Here is a 26701-nt window from a genome sequence, read left to right on the forward strand (position 1 = left end):
GGGGGGAGGGGTGGATACTGGGGAATGAAAACAGGAGGACAAGGGGAGGCAGAGTGTGGTGGACTTCGGCCACTGAGCTACATCCTCAGGCCTTTTCTTATGTTGAGACAGGGTCTTGTTAAGTTGTGGAGGCTGATCCTCTTGCCTCATCCCTCCAAGCTGCTAGGATTACAGGTATGCACCACTGCACCTTGCTCCTCATCCTCTTTTTAATATAAATTGCAGTTTTCTTTCCACACTGTTCAATATCTTGTAGACAGAACTTCACAAAATTGTTTCTAAACTTGTATTTTACATTTATACTATGTGATACTGGTTTTAATATCAGGCCGTGACCTATTTCCTTTAAAATGAATTTAAGTTTAAAAAAAGTAAGCTTGAAGAAAAATATTATATAACATTATACAGTTAGAAAGTAGATATGGAAAAAATCTTTGTAGTTGTAAATTTTAAGCAGTGCTGTTTCACAGGACCAAGAGATGACTTCCTGGATCTCTAACGGCTTCTGCTTGCACAGAAGGTGACTCCCTGGCTCTCAAGTCAGCACACCACGCTGTCAGACAGTCCAGGTTTTCTACAAGTTTCTGCACTGAGCCCAAACCTGTCTACCTGGATCTCCCATGGACTCGGTTCTACCCTTGAGAGCATGGGATTTCTAATCAGGTTCTGTAGAACCCTTGGGCTCCACAGAAATGCCCCTGAGGGCAGCGGGAGGTAGATGAGCAAAGATGTCAAGATCAGTGAACTTTTATTTGTTTTCTATATTACAATTTCAAAAAATAAAAATTTGTTTGAGAAAAAGAGAGCACAGAAAATTAGTATTCTGGAGAGACTGAACAAACCCATTTCATATTCTTTCTAGATATTAAAAGAAAGGCCAGCTATCTGCAACTTAGGTAGAGATGAATCCATTGACTGTTCATAGAGAAATGAAGATCACCTGACTCTCATTTCTACTTCTGTTTGTCCCACTTTTTACATAACAAAACTAAGACATGTTCTTTACTATTTGTTCTCTAAATGATCCTCTCAAATTGTGGATGGCCAGAGTAGGGTTTAGTCTAACTATTCAAGATCATATACTGGACAATAATTGCCTCCAAATTGCAGCTATGGCAGGAGAAAGGAGAACTGCAGGGTGGCTCTGATCACTCACCTGGTCACTAGATGAAGGGATGGGTACGTCTGAGCCCTGCCGTCTATGGTGGTGGGCCACCCTGGCCATGATCACAGGGGAGGTTCGAGGACTGTCTAGTCCAGGATCTGATGGTACCGAATTCCGATTCATCAATGACTAAAGAACAGAGAATTCTGTGAGAAGGAACCTCATCCAGAACACTCTCAGGTGATAATCATGCTTGCACTATACTGCACCCTTGTTCACATATCACCTCATTCAATCCTCGAAATTAACCTTGAAGTACATACTATTGTTTGTCCCTTTTTACATAACAAAACTAAGACCTTGAAAGATTATGAGTCTTGATCAAGGTCAAAGAACTTATAATGTATTCCCTGGATTCAATCTAGGCAGTCTCAACCCACAGCCCACACACTTCATCATCAACTATGTCCTCTCTCACATCTTTGCTTATAGATTACTTAGGACTACTCCTCCTGCCACTTTTTTGGTGACCTTCCCACATACTGGTCCTTCCACATATTCATCATCTTCCTACCAACAGGGAAAGTAATAATGAAGTAAACTTTTATTATCTGAAATTAGGCTTTTAACATGCTTTGAACTACTTATTCACACATTTAGTTAATCTGCCTGAGTAAATACTTTGCTGTCACCATTACTTCTTCTTGCTTACTTTTACAATATGAGTTTTCACTTACAGCTTATGTATGCAAACTGAGAAGGGATAACCTTTGAGTTTAACCTGAAATTCTTTGTCACTCCAAAAATAATGAGCCATTCAAGCAGAAAAAGCAGTGGCATAGAAAGAAATTTAGGCTGGGTTCATTAATCTAGAGGATTGTTCCTAGCCAGGTAGAAAAGTGTTTTTGGTCAGATCACTGCTTTAGATGATTTATGTCTTGCTCCTTTACTCTCAAAAATGTGCTATAGTTAATGAAACAGGAAGACATCTTTTCTGCTACTCCATCCTCTTTTTAATAGGACAGAGTTGACTATGATAAAATACAAGCCAGATCTAATGATCTGGCATGTTGGAAACACTTGAACCCCCCTTTTTTGGAACCCAGAGCACAGTGACTAAAATCCTTAGTACTGGAGCTGTAGAAGAGATACACAGACGAAGGGCTAGAGGCCTCGGTGTGGCCCGTGAGTAGCAAAGCCTTCAGGGGCCCAAGGCAGGGACAGCAAATGAAGTTCTAAATAGGCCATACTGCTGCTGGCACTCACTTCACTGAGGGAGGGGAAGCGCTCTGTTCCAGAGTCCAAGCCACTGTCTGCCTCCTGGGAATCCAGAGAGAGACGACCTGGGAAGAAAAGAGTGTAGGCAGTAGGAAGGGGCTCTGCCCTGGGGGACAAGGAACCTTTATTCTGGGCACCTGTGCACAGGGCACGCAGGGCAAGCGCCCCCTTCCTTCCTTTTGCCAGTTTTCCTTTGGTCTCTCACATTATGACCCCCAGGTTCTCCCAGCACACCTTTTCCACTAGCTTTCACCTACCTCTGCACCTATGCACAGGACCTGTCACCTCCTAGAGTAAGACTGTAGCTCTCTCTCACAACTAGTCCTATCTATCAACTCATTCCCAGCCCTCTCTGGTCACCATCCCTTTCACAAGTATTAGTTGAGCTCCTAAGTGTTGGGGAGCCGTTAAGCAACTGTTCGGACCACAGTGTTCTCAATATTTCCCTGGTTCCAATGCTACTGCATTTCTACCGCATGCACTGCCCTGGGTATGGGTACTGCTCTCTCTCCTTATTCTGTTTTCCAGAGGACTGGTACTATGCATTTCTTTCCCTGAAGCTGCTTTGTGGGGAGAAGACAATAGATCAGAAACCTGGACTATATGTGAGAGAAAAAAGGTGTGATGGGGGAACTCACCTTCTGATGGTCTCTGGCTGGTGTCACCACAGGGTGGAAGTATGTCCTAAAAGAGAAAGGCCCAGAGGGTGGGAAAATTCTGTGAGCCTCTCCCCCTCCTGATTCCCTCCAATCAGAATCATATTTGCTTATAGTTTGGCTACTTCTGCTTCATTACCTCAACAATGCCAGGCTGGAAGAGATACTGCTTCATTTGCAGTCTGAGAGGATAGTGACCCCTAATGGTGGGAAGGAGCTTTACCATTACTAAAAAGCAAAAATCTCTCTTTGGGATTGCAGTTGTGGCTCAGAGGTAGAGCTCTCGCTTGGCATGCGTGAGGCATGGGGTTCGATCCTCGCACCACATAAAAAAACAAAATAAAGGTACCGTGTCCATCAACAACTAAGAAATAAATATTTTAAAAAATCTCCTTTCGTTTATTACTCTAGACCTCAAAGGACCTGTTCCCTTACTTGGGTTGGATACAGGAAAGAACTTCCTGTTGAGTACTACAAAATGCTCAAGCAGGGACTGAGGGAAGACATGAAAGGTTTATCTTTGAGTTTGCTGAGGACTGACAGCATCTGTTGGCCTGGGATTGAATGCCCCAGAAGCTGTGGACAATGCTTCACAATTTACGAAGCACTTTTCTTGATTCATCTTTTACCAACCCTTGATTGCTAATCCCATGTTATAAATAAGGAAAACAGCTCAGATCTTTAGCAACTTGCCCAAGCTATACTGCAGAACAGCTCTAAAGCTAAGGCTGGATCTCAGATTTCCAGATCCCAAGCTCAGTGTCTCAGACTCATCACCCCACAAGCACAGTGACACTAACAGTGGCAGTAAACAGGCACTGGCCCCCATGATAAAGGCCGACTTCCCTTCTGACAATACCCAATTAGGTGGATACTACTGTGATCTCCATTTTATAAATGAGGAGACTGAGGCTCCTAGGGATTATGTAATTTGCCCAAGAGTCTCAAAAGCTAGTGGGAATGAGAGCTGGGATTTGAATCAAGATAATCTAAATCTACAACCTTCAGAAAAAGAACACTTTGAATATTTCTGCTTGTGTTTCCCAAACTTTTCTGATCTAGATATTCCAAAAAAGAAAGTAGATAAGCCTTACATTTCTACTGGTTTTGGCAAATACTGTTCTTTGATACCTTAAAGTTTCTAAAGAATTACTTGTTATTTACAGAGAACTGAGGCATAGTGGAGATGAGACAGACACTAACAGTGAAGCCCCAGACAAGAACAGATGAAGGATCATTCCTCTGGAATGTTCCCGAGTGTGGTGAGCTGCTGATACATATCCCTCTCAACTGAATGTGGATCCTTTATGTAGGCTGACATTAAAAGGGACTTGTATTTCTTTGAGAAGACCCATTACTTGAAGGACTGGTGGTAGAAAAGCTGCCAGATGAATACTGAGGAAAACCAAGGTGACCTACATTAGCCATGAGGAAGCTACTGAGGTTCATCTGGGGCTTCCTGCTATCTGACGACCTTTTGAAACTCACAGCCATCACATGGGATGGTTGTGAGAAGGGAAGGGAAGGAAAATTAGGAGACTATGGAGTCAACAGTCTGATTTATTTCATTTCTTTCTTTTCATTGCAACTGTAAGTTCTTGGTGGGCAAGAAACTGGCTTTTTCTTTATATGGTATCCCAAGTGTTGGGAAAGAGTTCAGCCTCTCTGGTGCTAAATAAAGATCAGCTAGCTGACTTTTGATTGTTTATAAGATACTAAACACTTACTAGCTCAGCCTTCAGATCCTGCCATGACTCAGGAGGGCCTTGTGCCCTTGCTTTCTCCCTGGTTCTAATCCAGCCCAACTGCATGGTGCCTGTTCTAGAGCTATGTCTACCATCACTCACCACTAAGCCACCAGTCTCCTGCTGGATCTTCAGCTGTAACTGAGACACACGCCGCCGGGCACCTTCGATTTGCTCTTCCAGCAGGCTGGCAGGGTTCCGGCTATACACCTCACAGATACGCTGGCGAGGGAGGAGGAAGAGGAGGAGGAGGAGGAGGGGAAAAGGCAGAGGGCCGGTTAGTAGAGAATGGATGACTCACCAGTGGGGAAAACAGGCAGTTATCCCAAAACAAGGAGGAAAGAGAAGAGGTCTCTGCTTTCTAGTAGGTGCTCATTATTTCACCATCATTTAGGATCAGAAAAAGGGGGGTGCAATGAGAAACAGAACACATGAGGCAGCTAGAGACAGGAGACAAAATACCAAGGCCTGGCTGGAGTCCCTCCCGCTTCCTAAGACTCCATCACTTAGGACTCCACCTCAAATGTGAAGTCCTGAAGTGACTGTCCAGATCATTATATAGTAAAGTGCTAAAGAGAATACCTCCACACAACGAGAGCCCCAGGGGAGGAGAAGCAGCGGCCTGGCCAAGCAGCCCATATCCCTGCACCGTCCCCCCGGAAGCTCCTGGACAGCAGAAGCCACCAGCCCTCACTCTGCTCTCCTCACAGTATGCAGCAGAAGGGAGCACAGGGGTCGAGGAAGACCTGTCTCTAAAATCGAGTCTCCACGGAGGGCTGTGCAGACTCGGACACACTTGAATACATCCTCATCAATAAAATGGAGATGACAGTACTGCCTCGTGGGATGGTGGTGAGATCTGAATGAGGTCATGTAAAGTGCTTAGCAGGATATCTGGTGCATATTACACACCAGAATACATGGCAGCTATTAATATTTTACTTCAAAAGGAGATACTTGACAAACTTTGCTGGTGAAAGAAATAAAGATGTTGTGTTTACATATCAGCTAGAGTCATCTGGGGATTCCTGCTACCTGACAACCTTTTGAAATTCACATTTAATGTTTCTTCTTTTCCATGCCCATCAAGCCCCAACCTCAGTGCCAGCAGAAAACATATTTGGTAAGAACTTTCCCAACTCAATCCACTTCAAAACACCTGTAGCTTGGGCTGGGGATGTGGCTCAAGCGGTAGCGCGCTCGCCTGGCATGTGTCCGGCCCAGTTCAATCCTCAGCACCACATACCAACAAAGATGTTGTGTCCGCCGAGAACTAACTAACTAAATAAATATTAAAAAACAAAAACAAAACAAAACAAAACAAAACACCTGTAGCTGTCTCTCCTCCTGCCTCTGCAGAGAAACGTCTGAATCTTACAGAGCGGATCCCTCCAACTACGGGTACTATCTGGATACTTTCCACTTATCTTCAAAGTCTTCTTTTTCCAGGGGCTTATTCCCTTCATCCTATGAAAATGTTCAAGTTCCCTGACTTAAAAACACCATAATAAAATCCTTTCTACCAGCGCAGATTTTTCTTCAAGCCACGGCCTCATTTTTTTTCTCCTTTCTTTCATAACCAAATGTTTCGGAACAGCACCCTACACTCAGAGTCCCTGTTCTTTACATCTCAGTCATTCCTCAGCATATATAACCTGGTGTCTCCCTGTTAGCTCAATAGCTACTCTTCTAAAGATCAAATATAATAACCAGTGACATCATATTAGAGGCTGGTGCAATGGACTAAAGAAATACGTAAGCTCCCCAACCATCCCTGGCTCTCCTTTTCTTTCTGCATTGGCACCCTGGGTGGTCTCACCCAGACCCCAGTTTCAATGATCACCTTTTTACTGAGCATCTCTATTCCAGCTTTATCCCTGTTCACCTCCCTATACCTGGAGGACAGTAGTTACCTGAATGTCTCTTGGACACCCCCAATTCAGCAAACCCAAAGCTGACCTTCACTTCTTTCCTGTGAAGGTCTCTTCCTCTCTGCCCTTTTACTCCACTGATGACACCAGCCAGGCACCCACACTGTGGCCATTTTGCATTCTTTCCTCCCTTACCAACTGGTAAGTTCCACTGATCTGATTTCTGAGATGTTTCCCTTCTCTGTTCCCTTCTTTTTGTTCTGACTCCTACTGTTTCTTGTTGAATATGTTATCATCTTTTTATTTACAACAGTCTCCTATGTCAATCTACTTCACACATGCCTCTGGAGAACACAGATTTGAAAATGTGACAAATCCCCTACTTAAATTCCTTCAAGCTCCTCAAGATATTTAAGGCCCAAATCACTTTCCAATCTCTATACCCACTGCCATTTTCAATTTTCTAATTACAGCAGACTGAACCCAACACAAGGATCACTTCATGAGGCTTCCTGATACCTGTATAAACCATTATTGCTTCTTTTGGGCAGTTGTAGTATTTTTTAAATTTCTTAAAAATTGTCACTGAGATCATTCATTTAAGACTCATTATCTTTAAGTGTATACAAGTCAGTGGTTTTTAGTATATACTCATGCAGCTGTGCAACCATGTTCCACCTAATTCCAGAACAGTTCCACCACCCCAATAAGAAAGCTGTACCTATAAGCAGTCATTGCCAGCTTCCCCCTTCTGCTACTAAACTACTTTCTATTTCTATCAATTTGCCTATTCTTGACATTCCAAGTAAATGGAGTCAAAAAATTTGTGGACTTTTACCTGGCTTCTTTCAGTTAGCATGTTTTCAGGTTCTCTGCTTTATAGCATGTATCAGTACTTACTCATTTTTATGGACAAATTACATGTGTTGTGTGGTTTGAAAATGTGACAATTTTGCTTATCCACCAGCTAAGAGACATTTGGATTTTTTCTACTTTTTGGCTGTCATGAATGTTCACATACAAGCTTTTGTGTGAACATATTTTTGGGGGTATTTACCTAGGAAAGGAATTGCTGGATCATATAGTATCTCTGTGTTTAACATTTTAAAGATTTATCTAATTTTTCTAGTGTGGCTGTACCATTTTATATTCCTACCATCAATGGTAGAAAGAGATTAGTGAATATTTAGATAAAATAAAAACAAAGTCCACATCTTTACCAACAATTGTCATTTGTTATAGCCATCCTAATTGTTGTGAAGTAGTATCTTGCTGTCATTTTTATCAGGGTCCCTGTATAACTAACAACGTCGAGCATCTCTTCCAATGCTTACTGGCTATTTGTATTTGTATTTTTTTTCCCTGCAGTGCTGGAGATGGGAACTTCTGCATGCTAGGAAGTACTCTGCCACCTGGCCACACCCTTAGTCCTTAGTCTGTTTATTCAAATGCTTTGCCATCTGTGTTGTCTTTTTATTGTTGGGGTATGAGTACTTTGCATATTCTGGTAATTAGACCCTTATCAGATATACAATTTGTAAAAATTCCTTCTATTCTGAGAGCTGTCCTTTTACTTTTTTGATGAAACCTGATGATATTTTTGAAATTATTTTTGCTTTTGGTGTCATATCAAAGAAATCAATGTCTAATCCAAGATCATGGATATTTATACCTAAGTTTTATTAAGAGTTTTACAGTTTTTTAAAACAGCTTTAGTTCTGACATTTATGTCTTTGATCCACTGAATTAAATTTTGTTAATTTGTGAAGTAATAAGGGTCTAGATTTCTAGATTTATTTGTGTGTGTGTGTGTGTGTGTGTGTGTTTGTGACTGAGGATTACCTGATTTTCCTCAGTTCTAATGTTCCCTTATTTTAGTTTGCATGTCATGTCGCTTACTTGTATTTAGTCTTCACATTCACTATTCTTATCTGTTATCCAAAGAATTCTATTATCCCATTTATTTTATTGGTCAAATTCTGCTTTATCAGATCCTACTGGCCAATGCCAGGTCCTGAAGTTGTCCTTTGGGGTTTTAACTGTGATGGGATACGGTCTGCACACTGAAGTTGCTCTGGTGTTGTAGTATTTCATTAAGGCCATGGCCAGCCTACCTTTAGCAGTGACCTCACCTGTAACTCTTTTTCCTCTTGCCTCAGCATATTCCTGAGGATCTGGGTGGCATGTTTTTGAACTTCAGGATCCTAGGAACGGAAAATATAACTGTAGTGAGTGTTGGGGGTTACCTCAATGCTAATTCTCTTATATCTGCTGATTCTTGGGCAAGGAAAAGGTATAAGAGTAAAGTCAAGGTCATAAGTGTGATTTGTGTAACATTCAGTATCTTGCTGGAACGCAGGAAACATAAAACCTTATTTTGTTTTTTTCTTGAGCTTCCTAGAAGCCTTGCCCATCATCACCTTTGGTATCAATCTGCTCTCTAACTTCTCCAGGGACTTGCTGGCTCTGTCTTCTTTCCAAAGAGAAAATCCTGTTCCTTATACCTATTTGCATCCTGTCCTCTTTTATGCCTTTGCACAGGCTTTACTACTCTGAAGGATCTCATCTGTTTTTATCCTTTTCTGACTCTCCCTCTACTGACTGAATTCCATATCTCACTTCTCCAGGAAGCCATGCTCCTACTCCTTGACTTAGTAGCATAGTCTGATGCTGACCACAACGGTCCCTAAGCAATGCTTTCTGCCCATCCCTAGTGAGGGGAAGCACTCTCAGAGGGCCTCTGGAGGGCCTTCCACAGGTTTAGGGAACACAATGAATGTTACTGTCTCATATTCATTTACATGGGAGGGCATGGAGGCATGAAGCACCCCGTCACGCAACCCTCATGTTTATTTAACTCTTTGATGCTGTTTATATGTCTTTTGGCTTGTCTCTGCTTACTACAACCCCAGTCAACTTGGTCTCCAATGGAGAGCTCTTCAAAAGGACCACAGAGTGCGGAGGAATCAGGAGGATCATTACCTGCAGAGGTTTGGGTCCTGTGATGCGCTGTGGAGGTGGCAGAGGTGGAGGTGGAGGTGGTGGGATCACAGGGACGACTCGGGGAGCTCCTGTCAGGAATGGTTCCTGTTGGAGCCCAGAGACACTAACAGATGAAGGTGAAGAGCCCAGGAGGGTCAGTGCCACATAGGCGCCAGCTGGAGGAGAACAGAGAGGCTTGCTCGAGCTGTGCTGTCCCGGACAGTCGACATTCATGATACAGGAGGGATTCTTTTTTTATTAAGCTCATAATCCTGTGGATTATGTTCTCCTCACTTTTAAGGCCCCAATCATTCTCCAATTCCTGCTTTTCTACCCTGTATCAACCTAGTTCCACTTCCTTACTTTCCTTCATGCAGAGACCTCAACCAGAATTTCAACCACAATTATTTGGGATATTTAGTGAAATGTTCCCTTATCTTACTAAATTAAGTAGCCAGTGCAAAGCCCAAGCACACTGCCTGCTTGGCACATGGAAGGTCCTCAAGTTCTAGCCCTCCACTTCCCAGACTCCTCACATCCTTTAATTCTTCCCTCAACACTTGCTGCTTCTATTTAATTACCCATGCAGACTCAATTGTTGGATCTTCCTGGCTATAAACTACTTTTGACTCTGCTCCCTAAAGAAGAAATAGATGAGAAAGAATGCAAATGAGAGAGAGGACAGAGACCTGGTCTCAGTAGGACATGGCCTGAACAAGAGTGGCAAAGACGGGCAGTAAAAATGAAGATGTCTGATGAGAAACATCTCTACTTGAAGTAACAAGGCTCTGTGTCTGAAGGGCCATGTAGATCACACCAGATGGAATTTCGGCAGCCTCAACATCTACCAAAGAAGCCGTCTGGATAAGCAGGCCTTCTCTTTCCTCCCTCTCGTCCACCTGGCCTCTACTTCTTTAGTTGTCACCCCTTTCCAACTCACATTTAATAAGCTTTACCACCTCCAGGTGTGAGCTGTTGGTCACCATGGTGCCGTTGACCTGTTGAAGGGACAAATATATTATGTAATAGTGAGAGAAACTAGGGGCTCCTAAGATCAAAATGCCTCTTTAGGAAGCCATTTTCCAATGCTCCTTATTTACATCTGGTCACTTGTTTATTACTCTCATTCACATTATGAATTTGTTCTATTCACGTGTGCCATGTGTTTGCATCCCTTGCCAGCCTATGAGTTTTCATCAACAAGACCTGTCTTCATTTCTTCAGTCATTTTATTTTTTATTTTTTGGAGAGGGGGGTAAGCTCATCCAACAGTTTGCCTCACACATGTGTATGCCAACTGGCCCCAAGTGCTATCTCTTTACTAGAGGATTGGGAGTCTCTGCCTCTAGGATTTCCTTAATGCTTACAGGACTCCATTTTGCAGGCAGCAGATCTGAATGGATAAGGCAGATGAAGTAGTTTAGACTAGGCCAGGACCTCAGGCCAGCACAGCATGGAGGACAGTTTATTAAGCTGAGAGTCTGAAGGCTTTAATCTTACTCTTATCACCTCTGAAATGGGGATAATAAAACCTATTCTACAAGTGTGGTTGCTTGGGTCCAGAACATGGAACCCAGCTCTCTTTTCACTTTCTCTCACTACACTACTATGCTCCCTCCATGGTGCCACCCCTAACTCAGGGTCTGATTAACAGTTGGTATGGAAATGGAAGTCTGCAGGACCAGCTAGGGCCAGAACAGCCTCTGCACACCTGCCTCCTCTCCTAGGGGGTGGGTGTCAGGGCCACTCACTTTGATGATCCGGTCGCCCTCTTTCACACCAGCTTTCATGGCTGCACCTCCTGTAAGGAGAAGGCCTGGTCAGCAAAACCCCACAATCCTCCCCAGAGACCACTGACTCTACACTAAAGTCCCTGTGCAATTTCCTCCTCTCTGAAAGAAATTTCATTTCATTTCAATGTGTGAAGCACCTCCAGTCTGGGCAGACAACGCATGCTGCCCCAGTGACAAAGGACTTTTGTTTTGGTACTGGGGATTGATCCCAGGGGAGATTTACCACTGAGTTACACCCCTAGTCCTTATTTATTTTATTTTATTTTCATATTTTGAGACAGTATCTTGCTAAGTTGCTGAAGCTGGCCTCACACTTGCCATCCTCCTGCCCCAGCCTCTTGAGTCTCTGGGATTACAGGTGTGTGCCACTGTGTCTGGCTAAGGACTTTTAAGTTGAAGTGAACTATATAAGGTCACATCTGCTGCTCTTCCCTCCACCTAGATCAGAGGCCTGACTTCTGACAACCAGTCAAGGTAGGAGATAAGCAGGGCCAGGTTCTGGGAAGAGTATATGTCTATATATGTTCAAAGATCTTGGGGTTGGGAGGGAGAGCAAGGGAGGAAGATTACCTCTAGATAGGGAATAGGGGTGGAGGGAAAGGAGGGAGAAGGGGAATAGCATGGACGGTAAAAGGACTCCCTCATCATTATACAAAATACATGTATGAAGATGTGAATTTGTTGTCAACATACCTTATATATAATCAGAGATATGACAAATTATGGTATAATGGTGTATTAAGAATTGTAATGCAAAAATAAATAAATTAATTAAAAAAAGATCAGATAAAAGTTATTTCTTATTATCCAGTGGGAAAAAAATGAGTTTACTGAAATAAAGTGTAATTAGTAAAATAATCATAATTATTAGGAATATGGAGAAAAGAATAAATGCAAGAGTTTCAAACAGATAGTTCCTAAGTTCTGAGAGGCTCAAAAAAAGTTTTAAACTATTTATAGTTTAAAATCGACCAGATTAAGGTCTTCTGATGATGGATGACTAAGAGACACTCAGAAGACTGTGCTATTGATCTTTGCAGGTTATCACTTAACTGGAGGCAGCAGTGGTTTTGACCACTTCATAGTGTAAAATGGCTTATATTCCTGGCTTAATTTATACCCAGGAAGTACTTACACTCCTGAAACAAGTTAATGCCACAACAAGTAAATGAGGAACATAAAAATTATATTTTATAAATTTGCCCCAAGATGATCATTAAATCTGTATGTTGTATTCATCCAATCAAAAGAAAACTCCCACAAAACACATCTAGATGTTTCTAGTACATACAGAAAAAAATATAGCAATGACTATATTCCAATTTGGCTTTTCAATATGGGCCTCAGACTCCCCTCATCTAAAATGTGCTATTTATGGAAGAGTGCTTACAAATAACTTGGAACTCTTATACAGTCATGTAAAAATGAAAGCCGGGGAGGAAAGAGCTATCTCACCTAAATACATAAAACACATGAGGTAACTCTAATAACTCGGTGATTTTAAAAAAAAGAAACTGAACTCTTTAAATAATATGAGCAAAAGTTCTCAAACTTCAGTGAGCACAAGAATCACCAGGGGAATTTGTTAATGAGTATATCCTTGGCTCTCCTGCCAGAAAGTGATTTCGTACTTCTGGGGTTGAGCCTAGGAATAGGGATTTCAATTATTCTAGGGCTTTGGTGATTCTGATGTAGGCAGAACACAAACGACAGGAGAAAAAGTGAGCTAAAAAACCTACTATCTGGAAAAGAAAACAACCAACTGCTTTATTACTCTTGTGATTTCAATGCTAATCCAAATGAAGCCAGTCAGTCTGTCTGTCTGTCTCTTCCCTAAAACACATACACACCCAGGTGTATACATACACATACATTCTAAAACTCATTCTTTATTGCAAATAATTTTTCTGTTTTTTTTTTCCCCCTCTCCCTAGGTCTGATTCTGTCCAGCCTAAGAGGAGGAGAGAAAACATAAAACAAAAAACCAAGGAGAAGTGCACCGACACTTCACCGGAGGGGTATCATTTCTGTTATCTAGTAAGACTGCATAAGCAAAATTCAAGTTATTGGCAGTTCCACTAGCTCTGTCCCATCCTAGTCCAGGAACCCTGAAAAACACAGGAAGGAAGGAATAAAACTATCTTTTCAGAGCTTTACCCTAGGTATGAAAAACACATCCCCTATGGATCAAAGTTAGCTCCTGGGTGTAAGAAGCTGTAATTATGCGCATCCTTGTATGGTCCACAGATCGTATCTCCTTTTAGTCATACTTTTGAAATTCTCTTTTCCTTTTTCCTATAAACACATGAAGTCTTTCTCCAAAATTACTACAAGTATATTTTCCCTTCCCCTTTTATGCCTAGGGTGAAATGCCAGCCTGCTTCCTACCCTTTCCTGGATTCTCCCATAAGCCAAGCCTACAATGCTTCATGTGACCAACTCAGTCCCATTTGCCACACTGAAGTTCACCCCTTTTAGGGATACTTGTTTTATGCTCTCCCATACACCTTCCTTTCTCTCTTCTTCAACCTGGGTCAACTAACAATGATTCCATTACTTGGTATATGAAAGAGCTTTGACTCTTTATAGTTCTTCTATATGCAAAGGTCATGTGATTGAGGTGTTCCCTACTCTGCACTCCCTTCCTGCCAAATTCCTGTCTTGCTGATCTGTTTTTCATTTCTGTCATTCAAACAACTCCTGAAATCCTGTTTTTCTTAAAAGGGCTTCCCCAAGTGATCAGAAGGGATATGATTTATGCCTTGAACTACAAAGTATCCAAACTTCTAAATATCACTCATCTGATATAAAGCCTGACATAAATCATTTATCTTTCGGTAAAGCATTACTTAAAAATAACCGATTACAAATGTAAAATGTTTGGACAGTGTGCCTGTCTCCAATTGCAAACCTCTATAGAAAGTGACTACCTGTGGCCATCTATCCAGGTGCTGTGGTGCACACCTGTAATCTCAGCTACTAGGGAGGTTGAGGCAGATCATAAGTTTGAGGGCAGCCTGGGAAACTTAGTGAGACCCTGTTTTAAAATAAAAACTATAAAGGGCTGGAGATATAAATCAGAGGTAGAGTGCCAAGTGGGTTTAATCTCTAGTCTCACATACACATACACACAAAAGGGGGTGGTGAGGGTCTAGGGATGTAGCTCCATGGCAGAGTCTTGCCTAGCATCCAAGAGGCCCTGGGTTCAATCCCCAGTACAGCAAGGAAAAAAGAAAGAAAAAAAAAAAAAGAAAGAAAAAGTTAAAGTGACTACCCATGCACTTAGCCAGGTATGGTGAAGGTAAGTATGAAAGGCCTTTGATGCCTCCATGGCAACTTCTGAGCCAGTATGAGGGGCTCTTGTTGATAGCAACCAGGCATTTGCCTGGTGACTGAGGGCTGTTCCATTCATTTGGCACTTCCCAGCTGGGGAAGCAGGCATGTAGTGTGATCCTGGGAAATTCGGCCTTGTGGCTTGGTATTGTGGAGAGTTCTCCAGATGTCTCTGGGGAGCCAGTTCTTGAGTACTTCACTCATGCCTCCCAGGGCTCCCTAAGGCACACATTCTCCAAGTCATGCAGCAATGTCACATATGTGAAGCCTTCTAAGAACTGCCCACCATGACCAGGAAAGATGCTGTACTCACCAGGCCGCACAGATTGCACCAGAACAATGCGATCCCCACTGACTGTGAAGCCGAAGCCATGCTGGTCCTTTTGGATGATGACACAGCGTTGAACAAGACCTGGTAGAAGTGAGAGAGAGAAAAGGGTGGGGCAGGCAGCATCATCAGAAGGCTGGTACCTACAGCCAAGGCCAGCCCAGGAACAACCCAGGCATGTCTTCCTTCAAGAGTCTTCCCCCCCCCCCCATCCTGAGATTCATCCTGTCGTGACACACTACTACAGTAACAGGCCTCGCTCCGTGACTGGCAAAACCTGAAATCCACTTTTGTCTTTCATACAAGAAATGGTCCTTCCCTGAGGTGTTGTGATGTGTGTCTCTCTTCTACATATCTGTTCCTTTTGGGTTTGTCTGGGTGATACTAGCCGAAGAACAGGGAAGGGCCAAGTCTAGCCAATGTCCCAAAGACTAACACTACAAATAAGCAGCTCTGCTGGGTGGACTGGAAGTCTTATGTCAAGTTACACCCAATGAATGGAGCAGGTAGGTCACCAGTGCTTACTGTTTTTGCAGAGCTGGATAACTCACACAGGTGACTCAGGGCCAGCCCCTTGCCAAATCCAGAGAAGGATAAATGACAGAAAACAACAACAACAACAACAAAAAAACCCCCTTTTATTCTATTCACATAAACATCCAAGTACAGAACTTAAAAAAAAAAAAAAGGAAGAAACCAAGGCTATGCCTACCAGTTTTCTCCATCCATGTGACTGGTGATAGATATCACACATGTGTGACTATTTTTGTAATGATTCAAGCATGGGTTCTACAGCTAAAATGGTACTGGTTTCAAGTCCTGATTCTGTTCCCAACTAGCTTGTGCAGTTGGGTAAGTTTCTTGACTTCTCTGTGCCTCAGCTCCCTTATGTTTAAATAAGGATAATAAAACCTATTTTCTAGGGTCAAGGAGGTGATTTATATAAATCTGTAACACAATGCCTGGTGCACATCATGTGCTCAACATAAAGACTAAGGTGTTGTACATTTGAAGTATACAGATGGTGTGTACCTCTATGTTTATGGGTTAAGGGCCAAGAAGGTACCTGTTGTCTCTGAGGTGTCAGAGGGCTGGCGGTGGTGTGAAGGGGACTTGTGCTCAGGTGCGGAATCTCCCAGAGCAGACAGGCTACTTAACCTGGAGAAGGAGCAAGGAAAGCACATCAGTGGGTTGGGCAGGGAGGGACCAGAAGAAGGAGGCTCTTTAAAGGGCCCCGAGTCTTCAACAAGGAGAGACCAACCCACCCACTTTTAATCTGCTCAATCTGGGTTAGCCATGTCTACACTGCTGGCCACATCACCTATGTGGAATCTCCTGGCCTAGCAGGGCAAGCGTGATCTCTTTAAGACTCAGCAGGGCGTGAAAGGAAACAACCCTTCATGGAGTCAGGTGACAAGGAGACAATGGCAAGAAGGGGATGTGCACACATACACGTCCTTATGGGGTCTTACCAGGCTGCAATGGGGCTGATGGAGCAGCAGAGAAAATGAATGCGAGAAAAAGATGGGAAAAAACAAATAGCTAGTTAGTGTTAAGCGATGATTTGCAAAGAAAAGGGAGACTGAGGGGAAGGACATGGCGGGTCAGACACATGCAGAGCCGTCAAGGACACAGCAGAGCCTCAATGGCTGTAGCAGACACAAGCTCCCACTTCAGGCCCACCTCTCTGTCCCTCAAGGTTCCACCTCTCCAAAATGGCAGTGTCCAGGAGGGTGACTCGGCATTTAGTACTAACCTACTGGGTAACTGGCCTCTGGCACACTTTTTATTTGGGGGGCTCCACGGGAGAACAGGAATCTGGTTTGGTTTTGGTAGTGATTTCCAACCATAGCCAGCCTGAGGTGCCTGCTTAGAAACTATCTGTGACTACAGATGACCAGGTCAGATTCATTCTTTCATCTCTTCTTAACTCACGACCCCGACAGGAACAGAGGAAATCACTGTCGTGGCCCTCCTTTTTTTAGATAAGTGTGCAAGTTGGCAGTTTATCAATCAATAGTTGCTGCCTCTCTGAAGAGGGCAATTCCTGCCCTAGCTAAGTAATGACTAAGTAGAAATTTATTCATGGAAGCATTGTTTATAAATCGAGAAACACTGGAAATCATCTAGATGTTCAAAATGGGTGACTAGTTAAATGCATTATTTTATATAAATAAAACAATGATACAGAACTTGGACATATAAAATAATAAGAAGGTACTTTATATAACACAATAAGGAATGATCTTGGGGATATGTTATTGCAGGGGGAAAAAGTAAAGATATTATCAACAGTAGATAATAGAGAAAAGAAATTATTTGCTTATATATTTGTGTATGTATGTAAAATACTTAACATCTTGGAAGGCTACAAAAGAAACATAATGTTGGTTGCTTCTGAGGAGAGAAAGTGGGTGGCTGGGCATGAGGATGGGACTGGAGATTTATCATTATATTCTCTTTTGTACTCTTTAAATTCAAACCATGTGAAGAGAACATCTATTTAAAAACCAAATAAATATATTTTAAATATAAAGGGGGGACACCCCCCACATAGTGGCACCCCTCTTACCTGGACAGGTGAGACTGCTTTTTACTGGCTGATCTTTGGATCAGAGAGAGTAGGACATCAAGGAAGATGAGAGCGTGTGGCCCAGAAGATAGCAATGCAGGAAAGAAGGGAGAAAGAGAAAGAAAAACAAAACGAACATAAACCAGACAAGACACTGGAGATGCTGGTTCAAAAGAGAAACCACACTACAGCTAAGAAGGACCCACCAATGGAAACCACCCCAGCACAGCAGTGAGTTCACTGAGATACAAATCTACTCATGTCATGTTGCTGCTTAAAATCTTAGAGCTTCCCATGTACTCAGAAGAAAGGTTGTCCTGTCCCAAGCCAGGCCGTCACCAAAGCACGTAACAGAAAGCATGGCCTGCAGCTGGTTAGGTGCCCCTCTGGTATCTCCCCAAACTCCCATCCCTAGGCATCCTACAGCACCAACGCCTAAGGGCAACTCTTTTCCACTTTTCTAGAAAGCTGCCGAATCAAGGCTGGAAGGTCTGTGAAGGCAGAGATGGTCTTGTCCACAGTGTGCCCAGCTTGACACAGCTGTGTTCCTATTTTTGGTCCCTGCTCTTTACCTGCTTCTTTAACTTGGGATGGTTTCTGGCTTTGCCCACACTGGTCCTTCCTCCTACTCTATCCCCCACAAGCCAGAAAAGGTAAACTTGCCAAAACTTCAAGTTCTTTCTTTAAAATTGTCCTATTCCATCATTCATGGTCCACCTCCTGTCTAGGGTAAAGATTCGACTTCACGCATCATTTAACAGAGGTTCTCTTATGTTCTAGATTCTAGACCTGTACTCATGCAATAAGCTACAAATCACACATAGCTATTTAAAATTTAATTTTAAAGGTTGGGGCTGCAGCTCAGTGGTAGAACACTGCCTGGCACATGTGAGACCCTGGGTTTCAGCCTCAGTACCACATAAAAAATAAATTAATAAACAAAGAATTGTGTGTCCGTCTACAACTAAAAAATATTTTTTAAAAATTAAAATTGTTGGTTGGGCTGGAGTTGGAGCTCAGTGGTAGAGTGCTTGTCCAGGACACGTGAGACGCTGGGTTCAATCCTCCTCAGCACCACGTGAAGTAAATAAATAAAGGTATTGTGTCTGTCTACAACTAAAAAACATTAAAATTGTTTCTCTGAGTTACTAGTCTCAGTGGCTTACGAGCTCCATGTGGCTAGTGGCGGTCACCTGGACAGTGCAGAACAGAACACATCCCATCACGGCAGATGGAGATGGAGACCTCTGTTCCACACTCTGTCAGACAATGGGGACCTGGGAAGTAGATTCAGAAAACATGCAGAACGAGTGACTAGCAGCCCCCAACCAGAAAGGGGCTCACAGAAGGGAGTTTTTTGTTCCAACTGTTCATTTGCTGTTTTCAGTAGACCACGTAATGCCCCACCCCTGGGTTACCTACTCTGGGCTTGTTTCTCCTCACTACATGCAGAGAAAACCCATTTTACCTTGGGACATCTCACTCATGCCTCTGACTTATGATGGCCTTCATTCCTTCTCTCTACCCATCTCCTAGTGTCTTTCAAGACCCTAGAAAAATGGCATTGATTCTATGAAGCAATACCTTACCCGCTTCCACTGTGAAAAATTTCAAACCACACGAAGTTGAAGGAGAAACATGATGAATGTGCCCTTCATCTAGATCCACCAATTAACATTTACAACATTTGCTTTATCTTTCTACTAATATTCATTTATTCCCCATTTGAAAGTTGCAGAGAGAGAGAGAGATCATGACACTTATGCCTGTAATCCCAGTGATTTAGGAGGCTGAAGCAGGAGGATGGCAAATTTGAGGACAGCCTCAGCACCTTAGCAAGACCCTGTTCCAAAGCAAAAAATAAAATAAAAACAAAAAGATCTGGGTATATGGCTCAGTGATAAAGTGTCCCTGGGTTTAATCCCTAGAGAGAGAGAGTGGTATGGGGGCGATCATGACATTGTATGTCTGTTTTACTATCTATATATATTCTAAAAACCTTGAAATTATCCTATATAACCACAATGCCAATCAGTATACTCAACAAATTTAACTTTGGTACACTATTACCTAACATACAGTACACACTCAAAACTTCCCCAATAGTCTCATCAATGTTCTTTATAACTGTTCTCCAACTGTCTCAATCCAGGATCCAATCAATGATCTCAAATTATATTTGTCAAGTCTCTATTAGATCTATTTAATCTGGCCTTCCCCTTCACATCCCTGTTTTCTTGGTCTCTTATAACAATGACATTTTGAAGAATCCAGGCCAGCTACATTGTTGAATGACCCACAAATAGGGGTTTGTCTGATGTCTCCTCCCGATTATACTCAAGTTAGACATTATTGAAGATTATTTATAAGTGATATTATATGGATTGCTCCATTGGTGACGTGAAGTTTGATTACTTCGGTGCTCCTGTGATTTCTCAATGTAAGTCTGTTTTCCCATTTGAATTAATGAGAAATCCATGGGGTGATATTTTGAGACTACATGACTATCCTGCTTTCCAATAGTCTTTTTCAATAGTTTGACTATCTACTGATGACCTGTCTTGAACCACTTATTGCACTGGTGGCTGCAAAATGGCAAATTTGCTAATTCTATCATTCCTTCTACAGCAGGTAATCTTTATTCCTTTCCTAGAGTAGTGTCATGAACTCAATAGATTTTGTTTTCTCTCCCAAAGTAATACATTATAGCCCATTATCCCCCCACCCCTTTTTAAATGTTAAAAAATGTCCCAATTTGGCCTGTGGGAGCTCCTGCAAACCAACCAGCATTTGTGTCCTCCATGTCTTTGATCATGTCCTTGCTCTCTGGCACAAAAAGATACTCCAGGTTCACCTTGTACTTTCCCTATGCCAGACCTGGTAACAAACATTTCTCTATGGAGCCCTGGTTCCTTTTAGCAGGAAATGTATTCAGAAACAAAATCTGGCAGCTAGGTGCTCATTGCTAGTGAGCCATCCCTCTTTCTAGGCTACTTCACTGTCCTTTTTTCAGAATCCTGTTCCCAAACAATATCAATATATTTACTCATTTGCTCTATTCTACAATATAGACAAGATGGTTTCTGGAATTGTTACACAAATACCACTAGCAACAATTAAACCTACTAAGTTCAAGGTTTCCTTCTGTTCTTTTTGCTCTTAGGTTATATCTCACTACAAGTTAATATGTTATAAAAATTAATTTGGATTAATTCTTTTTTTTTTTTTTTTTTTTAGAAAGCAGTAAGGATCTTTATTGTCCAAACAAAAGATCATAACAGAAGACACAAATAAATTAGTTGTTCTGACAATTTCAGATTTCAGGGATTCTCTATAAGAAGGTCAGCTTCTTATGTAAACAAAAATCCTAATCAAAACAAAAATGGCAAGTATCTGAGACAGTGTTCAAGACAAATGTACAAAGTGATGAGAAATAAAAACGCAGTTTCTAAGATATGTTGCATAAAGATATGAGGCTCATTTTGGTGAAAAATGCTTTTCTTCTTATTTTGAATACTTCCACCTCCCCTCCAAAAAGTTAAGCTCTGACCTACACAAAGAAACTGAAATAACTGACATTAATTTCACATGAATTTCATTTACTCTAAAAGTTTACTATCCCAGGGTGGGGAGGGCAGGGGGGTATAGGCTCAATGATGGTAGAGCACTTGCTTGAATGTGCAAGGCCCTGGATTCAATTCCCAGCACCACAAAATATATAAATCTCAAATCAACAGACTTAATTTTCTTATTTTAGGAAGTTTAAACCAAATTGGAGTTAAACTAATCTTACTTTAAAGTGCAAGAAAGGATATGCAAGACTAGTGTTTATTCTGTGACATGTAAATGAGAAGCATCCCTCCAACAGCAGCAGCTCAAGAGGTACCAAGAAACATGAAGAACTGGTTACAGGGCAAAGCAATCCATTAGACTGACCAAAAAGCAAGGAGACCAGTTTTAGCCTAGAAAACAGGGGTACCTTCGAAGTCTGGCTGTTAACTGTACCCAGACCTTAAACAGGTCTCAGGTCCCCCTACCTGACAAGGCTGGAGCACAGCATCAGTGGAGTCAAAAAGGCCAAACTTGTCAGCGGACACCTCTACAACATGGTGTGCTTATGCTGATGGCGGTAAAAAGAAGCCTAGGTTTTGGAATGGCATAAACATTTATCTAGTAAGCAATGATCAAAGTCCTGGTCTGGGGTAAATGATACAAGAAAGGGTAATGAAGACCGCCCCCAAAAATCACTGCTGAGATTTTTTAGTTTGACTCTAAAACACTACAAAATGGTTTCTTCCACAAAGGACAAGCTTTGCAGAATTCATTATGTCTCCACCTCTAGCCTCGGTTTGTTTGTTTGTTTTAATATACCATTCCTATGTCAGAGCTAAGGTAAAAGGGGAATAAAGGATAAGAAACCCTCTGTCCCAAGTCCCTGGAATAGACGCACTCTAAAAGCCAGTGGGTGTGAGCACATTCAAGTCACGTGGTTTGAGATTATGGCAGTGGTTTCTTCCCTTCTATCACTGGGACATCCACTTTGGGTGGCTTGAAGGTTGCTGGATCTCCAGCCATTCGGGTGGCCTGGGCATGGATCAGCTCCATGGGAGAGGGCTTCTGGGTGCCTTTGTAGGCCTGGATGGCAAAACCTCCAGAATCAGACTTCTGAAGGGGTCTTGGACCAAAAAGGCTCCATTTATCTGATGAGTTTCTGTCTTTATCTCCACTTCCTGGATCCATGGTGCTAGGACTTGGGCCAGTTAAGGCTACAGAAGAACCAGAAGAAAACCAGCCTCCGGCCTCGGCTTAGGGGAAGAGTGAGGGCTGCTGCTTGGGGTGACTGGGCGATGCAGGCTACTTCTCTTTCTTTGTCCTCTCTCCACTCTGCAGCTTTAGCTTGTGGAGTGCTTCTGCTAGTCAGAGGTACTTGGTTTCCTCGGAGGTAAGGCCTTTGTGGGGTGCGTAGCCAGAATCTCTCAGTCCTGCCTGTTGTTCAAAATGCTGAATGCTTTCCTGTGTCTGTTTTGTGATCAGAAAATTCATGACGACATGGATAGCTTTGGCCTTTACCATCAGGACCTTGTCCGTACTGTCAGGGACTGTTGACAGGGTCATGGCGGGGGGATACACTGGCCTCTCCTTCCTCCTCCTCGGCAAGGTGCTGACACTTGCCCTCTGGAATCACTGGCTTCCAGGGGATGCTGCCCATGTCCGATGGAGGAGGAGTCATGGGTGCAGGGTCCTCAAGGGCATCATCATAGCTGAATGCCCGACAGGCACATCCCGATGGGCAGGGACATCTTGCCTAGGGGCAAGTAACAGGTACTTCTGGTTGTCTTGAAGCCATTGACAGACTGGGATCCAGGTGTTTTTTCAATTTATAATTTGGAGCTGAGTCCCTGCCACCACAGTGAAATGATGTCACCACTATGCTGACAGGTAGAATGAGGAACATTGTCCAGGTGCTGCAAATTAGTAAAGCTTCCCAGGAAGAGTCCCTCCAGAGATTCTGTTCTCCCACTGTGTCCAAGCTGCCTGTGGCCCCAACTCCAGCACTAAAGAGGATCCGAAGACCCGCTTCTCTCACGAGGTTGTGGCGCAGTCCAGACCCAAGCCATCGTGCGAACCGGCAGCCTTGATGCTGAAGCCTTCAGATTAATTCTTTTTTATGTTACCAATTTGAAACATTTATTTTTATATTTTACTTAATTTTAGTACTTAATTTTACTTTAATTTTACTTTTTTCAGGCTTATTTAATTTTCTTTTTTTTTTTTGAGAGAGACAGAGAGGGAGAATTTTTAATATTTATTTTTTAGTTCTCGGCGGACACAACATCTTTGTTGGTATGTGGTGCTGAGGATCGAACCCGGGCCGCACGCATGCCAGGCGAGCGCGCTACCGCTTGAGCCACATCCCCAGCCCAGGCTTATTTAATTTTCAAAAATATGTTAAATATTTACATGTGAAAATTCAAAATGAAAATTTTCAGCATATTCAGAAGCATCCCTATATCCTTTCACCCTACTCCTTCCAAGACAATCATTTTCATTTTGTCTTTGGCTTCCTTTCTATGTTCTTGTAAAACTAAACAAGCACATAAAAATATTCTGATTTTCCTTTATTACTTACATAATAGTTTGTACTCTGCTTTTTTTCACTTACAATATCTGAAAAGTAACTCACTGAGACCTTCCATCTGCCCCCTCCCTCTTCTTTTTAGTGCAGCCCACACTGCTCCCTATCATGTGGACAAAGGTTAACTGCTGGACTTCCCGGAATGCTCTAGTGCAGCACTAGGCACAGAGCAGCTACCCTCTACTTATGTGCAAACACTCTTCTCATCCTTGTCTAGAAGGCTGGTAATAAAGCAAGGCCATGTCTGGCGACCTTCCAAAGAGCTCACATAACCTTTTTGTTGGCCTGTGGTGTATTTAGGTGTGTGAGTGTGTATAGGCATTAACAAAAACAAATAAAAAAAATAGCTGCAACTCCAGCTACTTGGGATGTTGAGGCAGGAGGATAGCAAGTTTGAGTTTGAGGCTTAATCTGGGCAGTTTAGCAAGACCCTGCTTCAAAATAAAAAATAAAAAGGGCTGGGATGTAGTTTAGTGGCACCTCTAGGTTCAATCTTTAGAATAGGGGGATAGGGGGCAGGGATGTTTAGTTCCTAAGCAATTTCACACTTAAAAAAAAAATACAGATTTCTAGTTTCTGTCAAAAAGGTGTAAGTTTTGGCACTGCTGGACTTCAGATTGCGAATGGTGACAATCAGCTGAAATTGGGTGGTGTCAAGACTCTCCAATGGGTCACAGTCTTACTTTGGCCCAGGCAGCACTGCACACAGCCTACACTCCTTTCTGCCTTACTCAGACCCCTAGAAGGTTCAGGAGTTTAAACTTATGGTTATCAAATAGGTATGGCTTCTGGAGTTTAAAGAAGCAATGGCAGGGCTAGGGTCATGGCTCAGTGGTAGAACACTCACCTAGTACACACTGGTTCGACCCTCAGTGCTGCGTTAAAAAAATAAGATAAAGGTATCGTGTCCACCTACAACTAAAAAATATATATTAAAAAAAAAAAGAAGCAGTGATAAGCAAACAACATGTCCTTTTCCAGCTACTGAAAGGTTTCTTGTCTCTTTATCCTTAATCCATTCCAACTCGACCGTGGAACTGAGGACAAGGCCTTAATATCCAAGTCTTATGGGCACAATGATAAATTCCTTACTACATGCTAGGCACTGAGCTAAGCATCTAAGCTAACACCTCAATCCTTTGAAAATACGGTGAAGTAGGTAGAGTTAAGATGTACATAAATTTGGCCTGATTTCTCAAGCAAAACAGTATATGATCTGTAGCCATACGCGGGTCCACCTGTCTTTATATATATCACAAGTATTCACATACACATACATATGAGACTATATAACATATACACATATAGGAAATACATACTATGCCTATCTGATAGTTAGAGAGGGAAAGATACAAGGCACATTATATATAGGCGAAGTAGGTTGTCTTTTTTAGGGGGTCAGAGGGGGAATTGGGGATAGAACTCAGGGCTTGGCATATACTAGGTAAGCTGAGCTATACACCCAGCCCCCACTTGCTGCCCCTGACCCACACTGGCAGCTGAACTTAAGGTCGCTCATGTGAAGAATTTCCAGGGACACCAAATAAAACAGAGACACACACTTTACTTTTAAACAAGCTTCAGGATGACTTCTCTGCTCTCGGCCTCAGGCTCCCCAAATGGGAAAGCAAGAGAAAGTCGCGAGAGCCTGGTCTGAGCGAGGCTCTCAGAAGTGGGCTTTTAGCTTGTTCTTAGAAAGTTCCATCCAAAAAAGGCCAGAAGGGGCAGGGTTACAAGGGACAGGTGAGAGTAATTCAATCCAAGGGGCGTCATCTACACCTGAAAACACACCCTCAACTTCCTGAACCAGGACAACGCCCAGCTTCAGGATGGAAGGCCCCAGTCATTCAGAGTGGCTCCCCACACCCATTTTTTTTTTTTTTTAAATTTTGAATCAGGGTCTCACTAAGTTGTCCAGGCTGTGATCCTCCTACCTTAGCCTCCAAATAGCTGGGATTACAAGAGTACACCATTATGCCTGGGACTGAGCTAGGTATTCTTGAGCCTGGGGCAAAGGGATATTCCTGAACCTCTAGGAATCCAGGAAAGAGCCGCCTTACCAGGACCTTCACTCTAGGTAAAGTCCATACTCTGAAACTGGACCTATCTTGCTAGTTGGTTTCCCATATCTCCCGGGTGGAACTTTAAGAAGACTCTTGGCACCTTCTGGGTCTGCATCCTTGCAGTAAAGGCTGTGAGGACAAGCCCTGCCAATTTCAAGTGTCAGGTCTTTCATCCTTAAAACCAGAGTTAGACAAATAGAGTGGAAAGACTCTGGCATGGTAGCCAGGACAAGCTCACACCTCAACTGGCTCATTTCCTAGCTTGAATCATTTTAGGCCCGTCCTCAGGGACTCAACTCAGCAGCTCTGTGGTGTGGAATCTATTTTGATTTAACAAGCAACCCAAGTGATTCAGAGGACCAAAACTTTGAAAAACTCTCAAAACAAGTCCCTTAACTTTTGAGTCTATCATTACCTTTCTCCTCTGTGTAATGAACACATATTGAAACCATCTGTTTGTCTGTCTTCCCTTTTAAACCTTGGGTCCCTGAGAACAAGGACCATGTCTCATTCATCCTTTTATAACCAACCAAGTTTCAGCACGGCACCTAGTGCCTGGTAGATGTCTGCTTTGAATACATTTATTAAAGGAGTATATACCCATCTTTCTTTCTTTCTTTCTCTTTCTTTCTTTCTTTCTTTTCTTTCTCTCTCTCTCTCTCTCTTTCTTTCCCCTTCACCCCTTCCTTCCTTCCTTTCTTCCTTCCTTCTTTCCTTTCCCTCCCTCCCTCCCTCCCTCCCTCCCTCCCTCCCTTCCTTCCTTCCTTCCTTCCTTCCAGAGCTGATGTGATGACCAAAGTATTATTCGTTAAATGCTTTCAAAGCACAAAGTCCTACGC

The 26701-nt window shown here is 42.6% G+C and overlaps 1 protein-coding gene and 1 pseudogene across 11 annotated transcripts in view; both read right to left on the bottom strand.

Moving 5' to 3' along the window:
- ARHGEF11 (Rho guanine nucleotide exchange factor 11) overlaps positions 1-26701 on the bottom strand; it is a 111712-nt gene that overhangs the window by 30681 nt on the left and 54330 nt on the right. For 6 of the 10 annotated variants that reach the window (XM_081305545.1, XM_081305539.1, XM_081305542.1 and 3 more), the window contains exons 2-12: positions 17664-17696; positions 16158-16249; positions 15077-15175; positions 11389-11438; positions 10578-10635; positions 9638-9813; positions 8788-8859; positions 4887-5006; positions 3022-3067; positions 2372-2448; positions 1157-1294 (exon numbers count right to left, since the gene is read on the bottom strand). In XM_081305545.1, the coding sequence (XP_081161671.1) occupies positions 1157-1294; positions 2372-2448; positions 3022-3067; positions 4887-5006; positions 8788-8859; positions 9638-9813; positions 10578-10635; positions 11389-11438; positions 15077-15175; positions 16158-16249; positions 17664-17696 (961 nt within the window). The remainder of the gene's footprint in view (positions 1-1156; positions 1295-2371; positions 2449-3021; positions 3068-4886; positions 5007-8787; positions 8860-9637; positions 9814-10577; positions 10636-11388; positions 11439-15076; positions 15176-16157; positions 16250-17663; positions 17697-26701) is intronic. The other 4 variants (XM_081305537.1, XM_081305541.1, XM_081305544.1 and 1 more) reach the window with 1 other exon arrangement.
- On the bottom strand, positions 21658-23321 carry LOC308656352 (putative monooxygenase p33MONOX; annotated as a pseudogene). Its single transcript has one exon. The product of its transcript is annotated as a putative monooxygenase p33MONOX (transcript).

Source organism: Spermophilus citellus (assembly GCF_964194105.1).
Source record: "Spermophilus citellus genome assembly, chromosome: 9".
Classification (NCBI taxonomy): domain Eukaryota; kingdom Metazoa; phylum Chordata; class Mammalia; order Rodentia; family Sciuridae; genus Spermophilus; species Spermophilus citellus.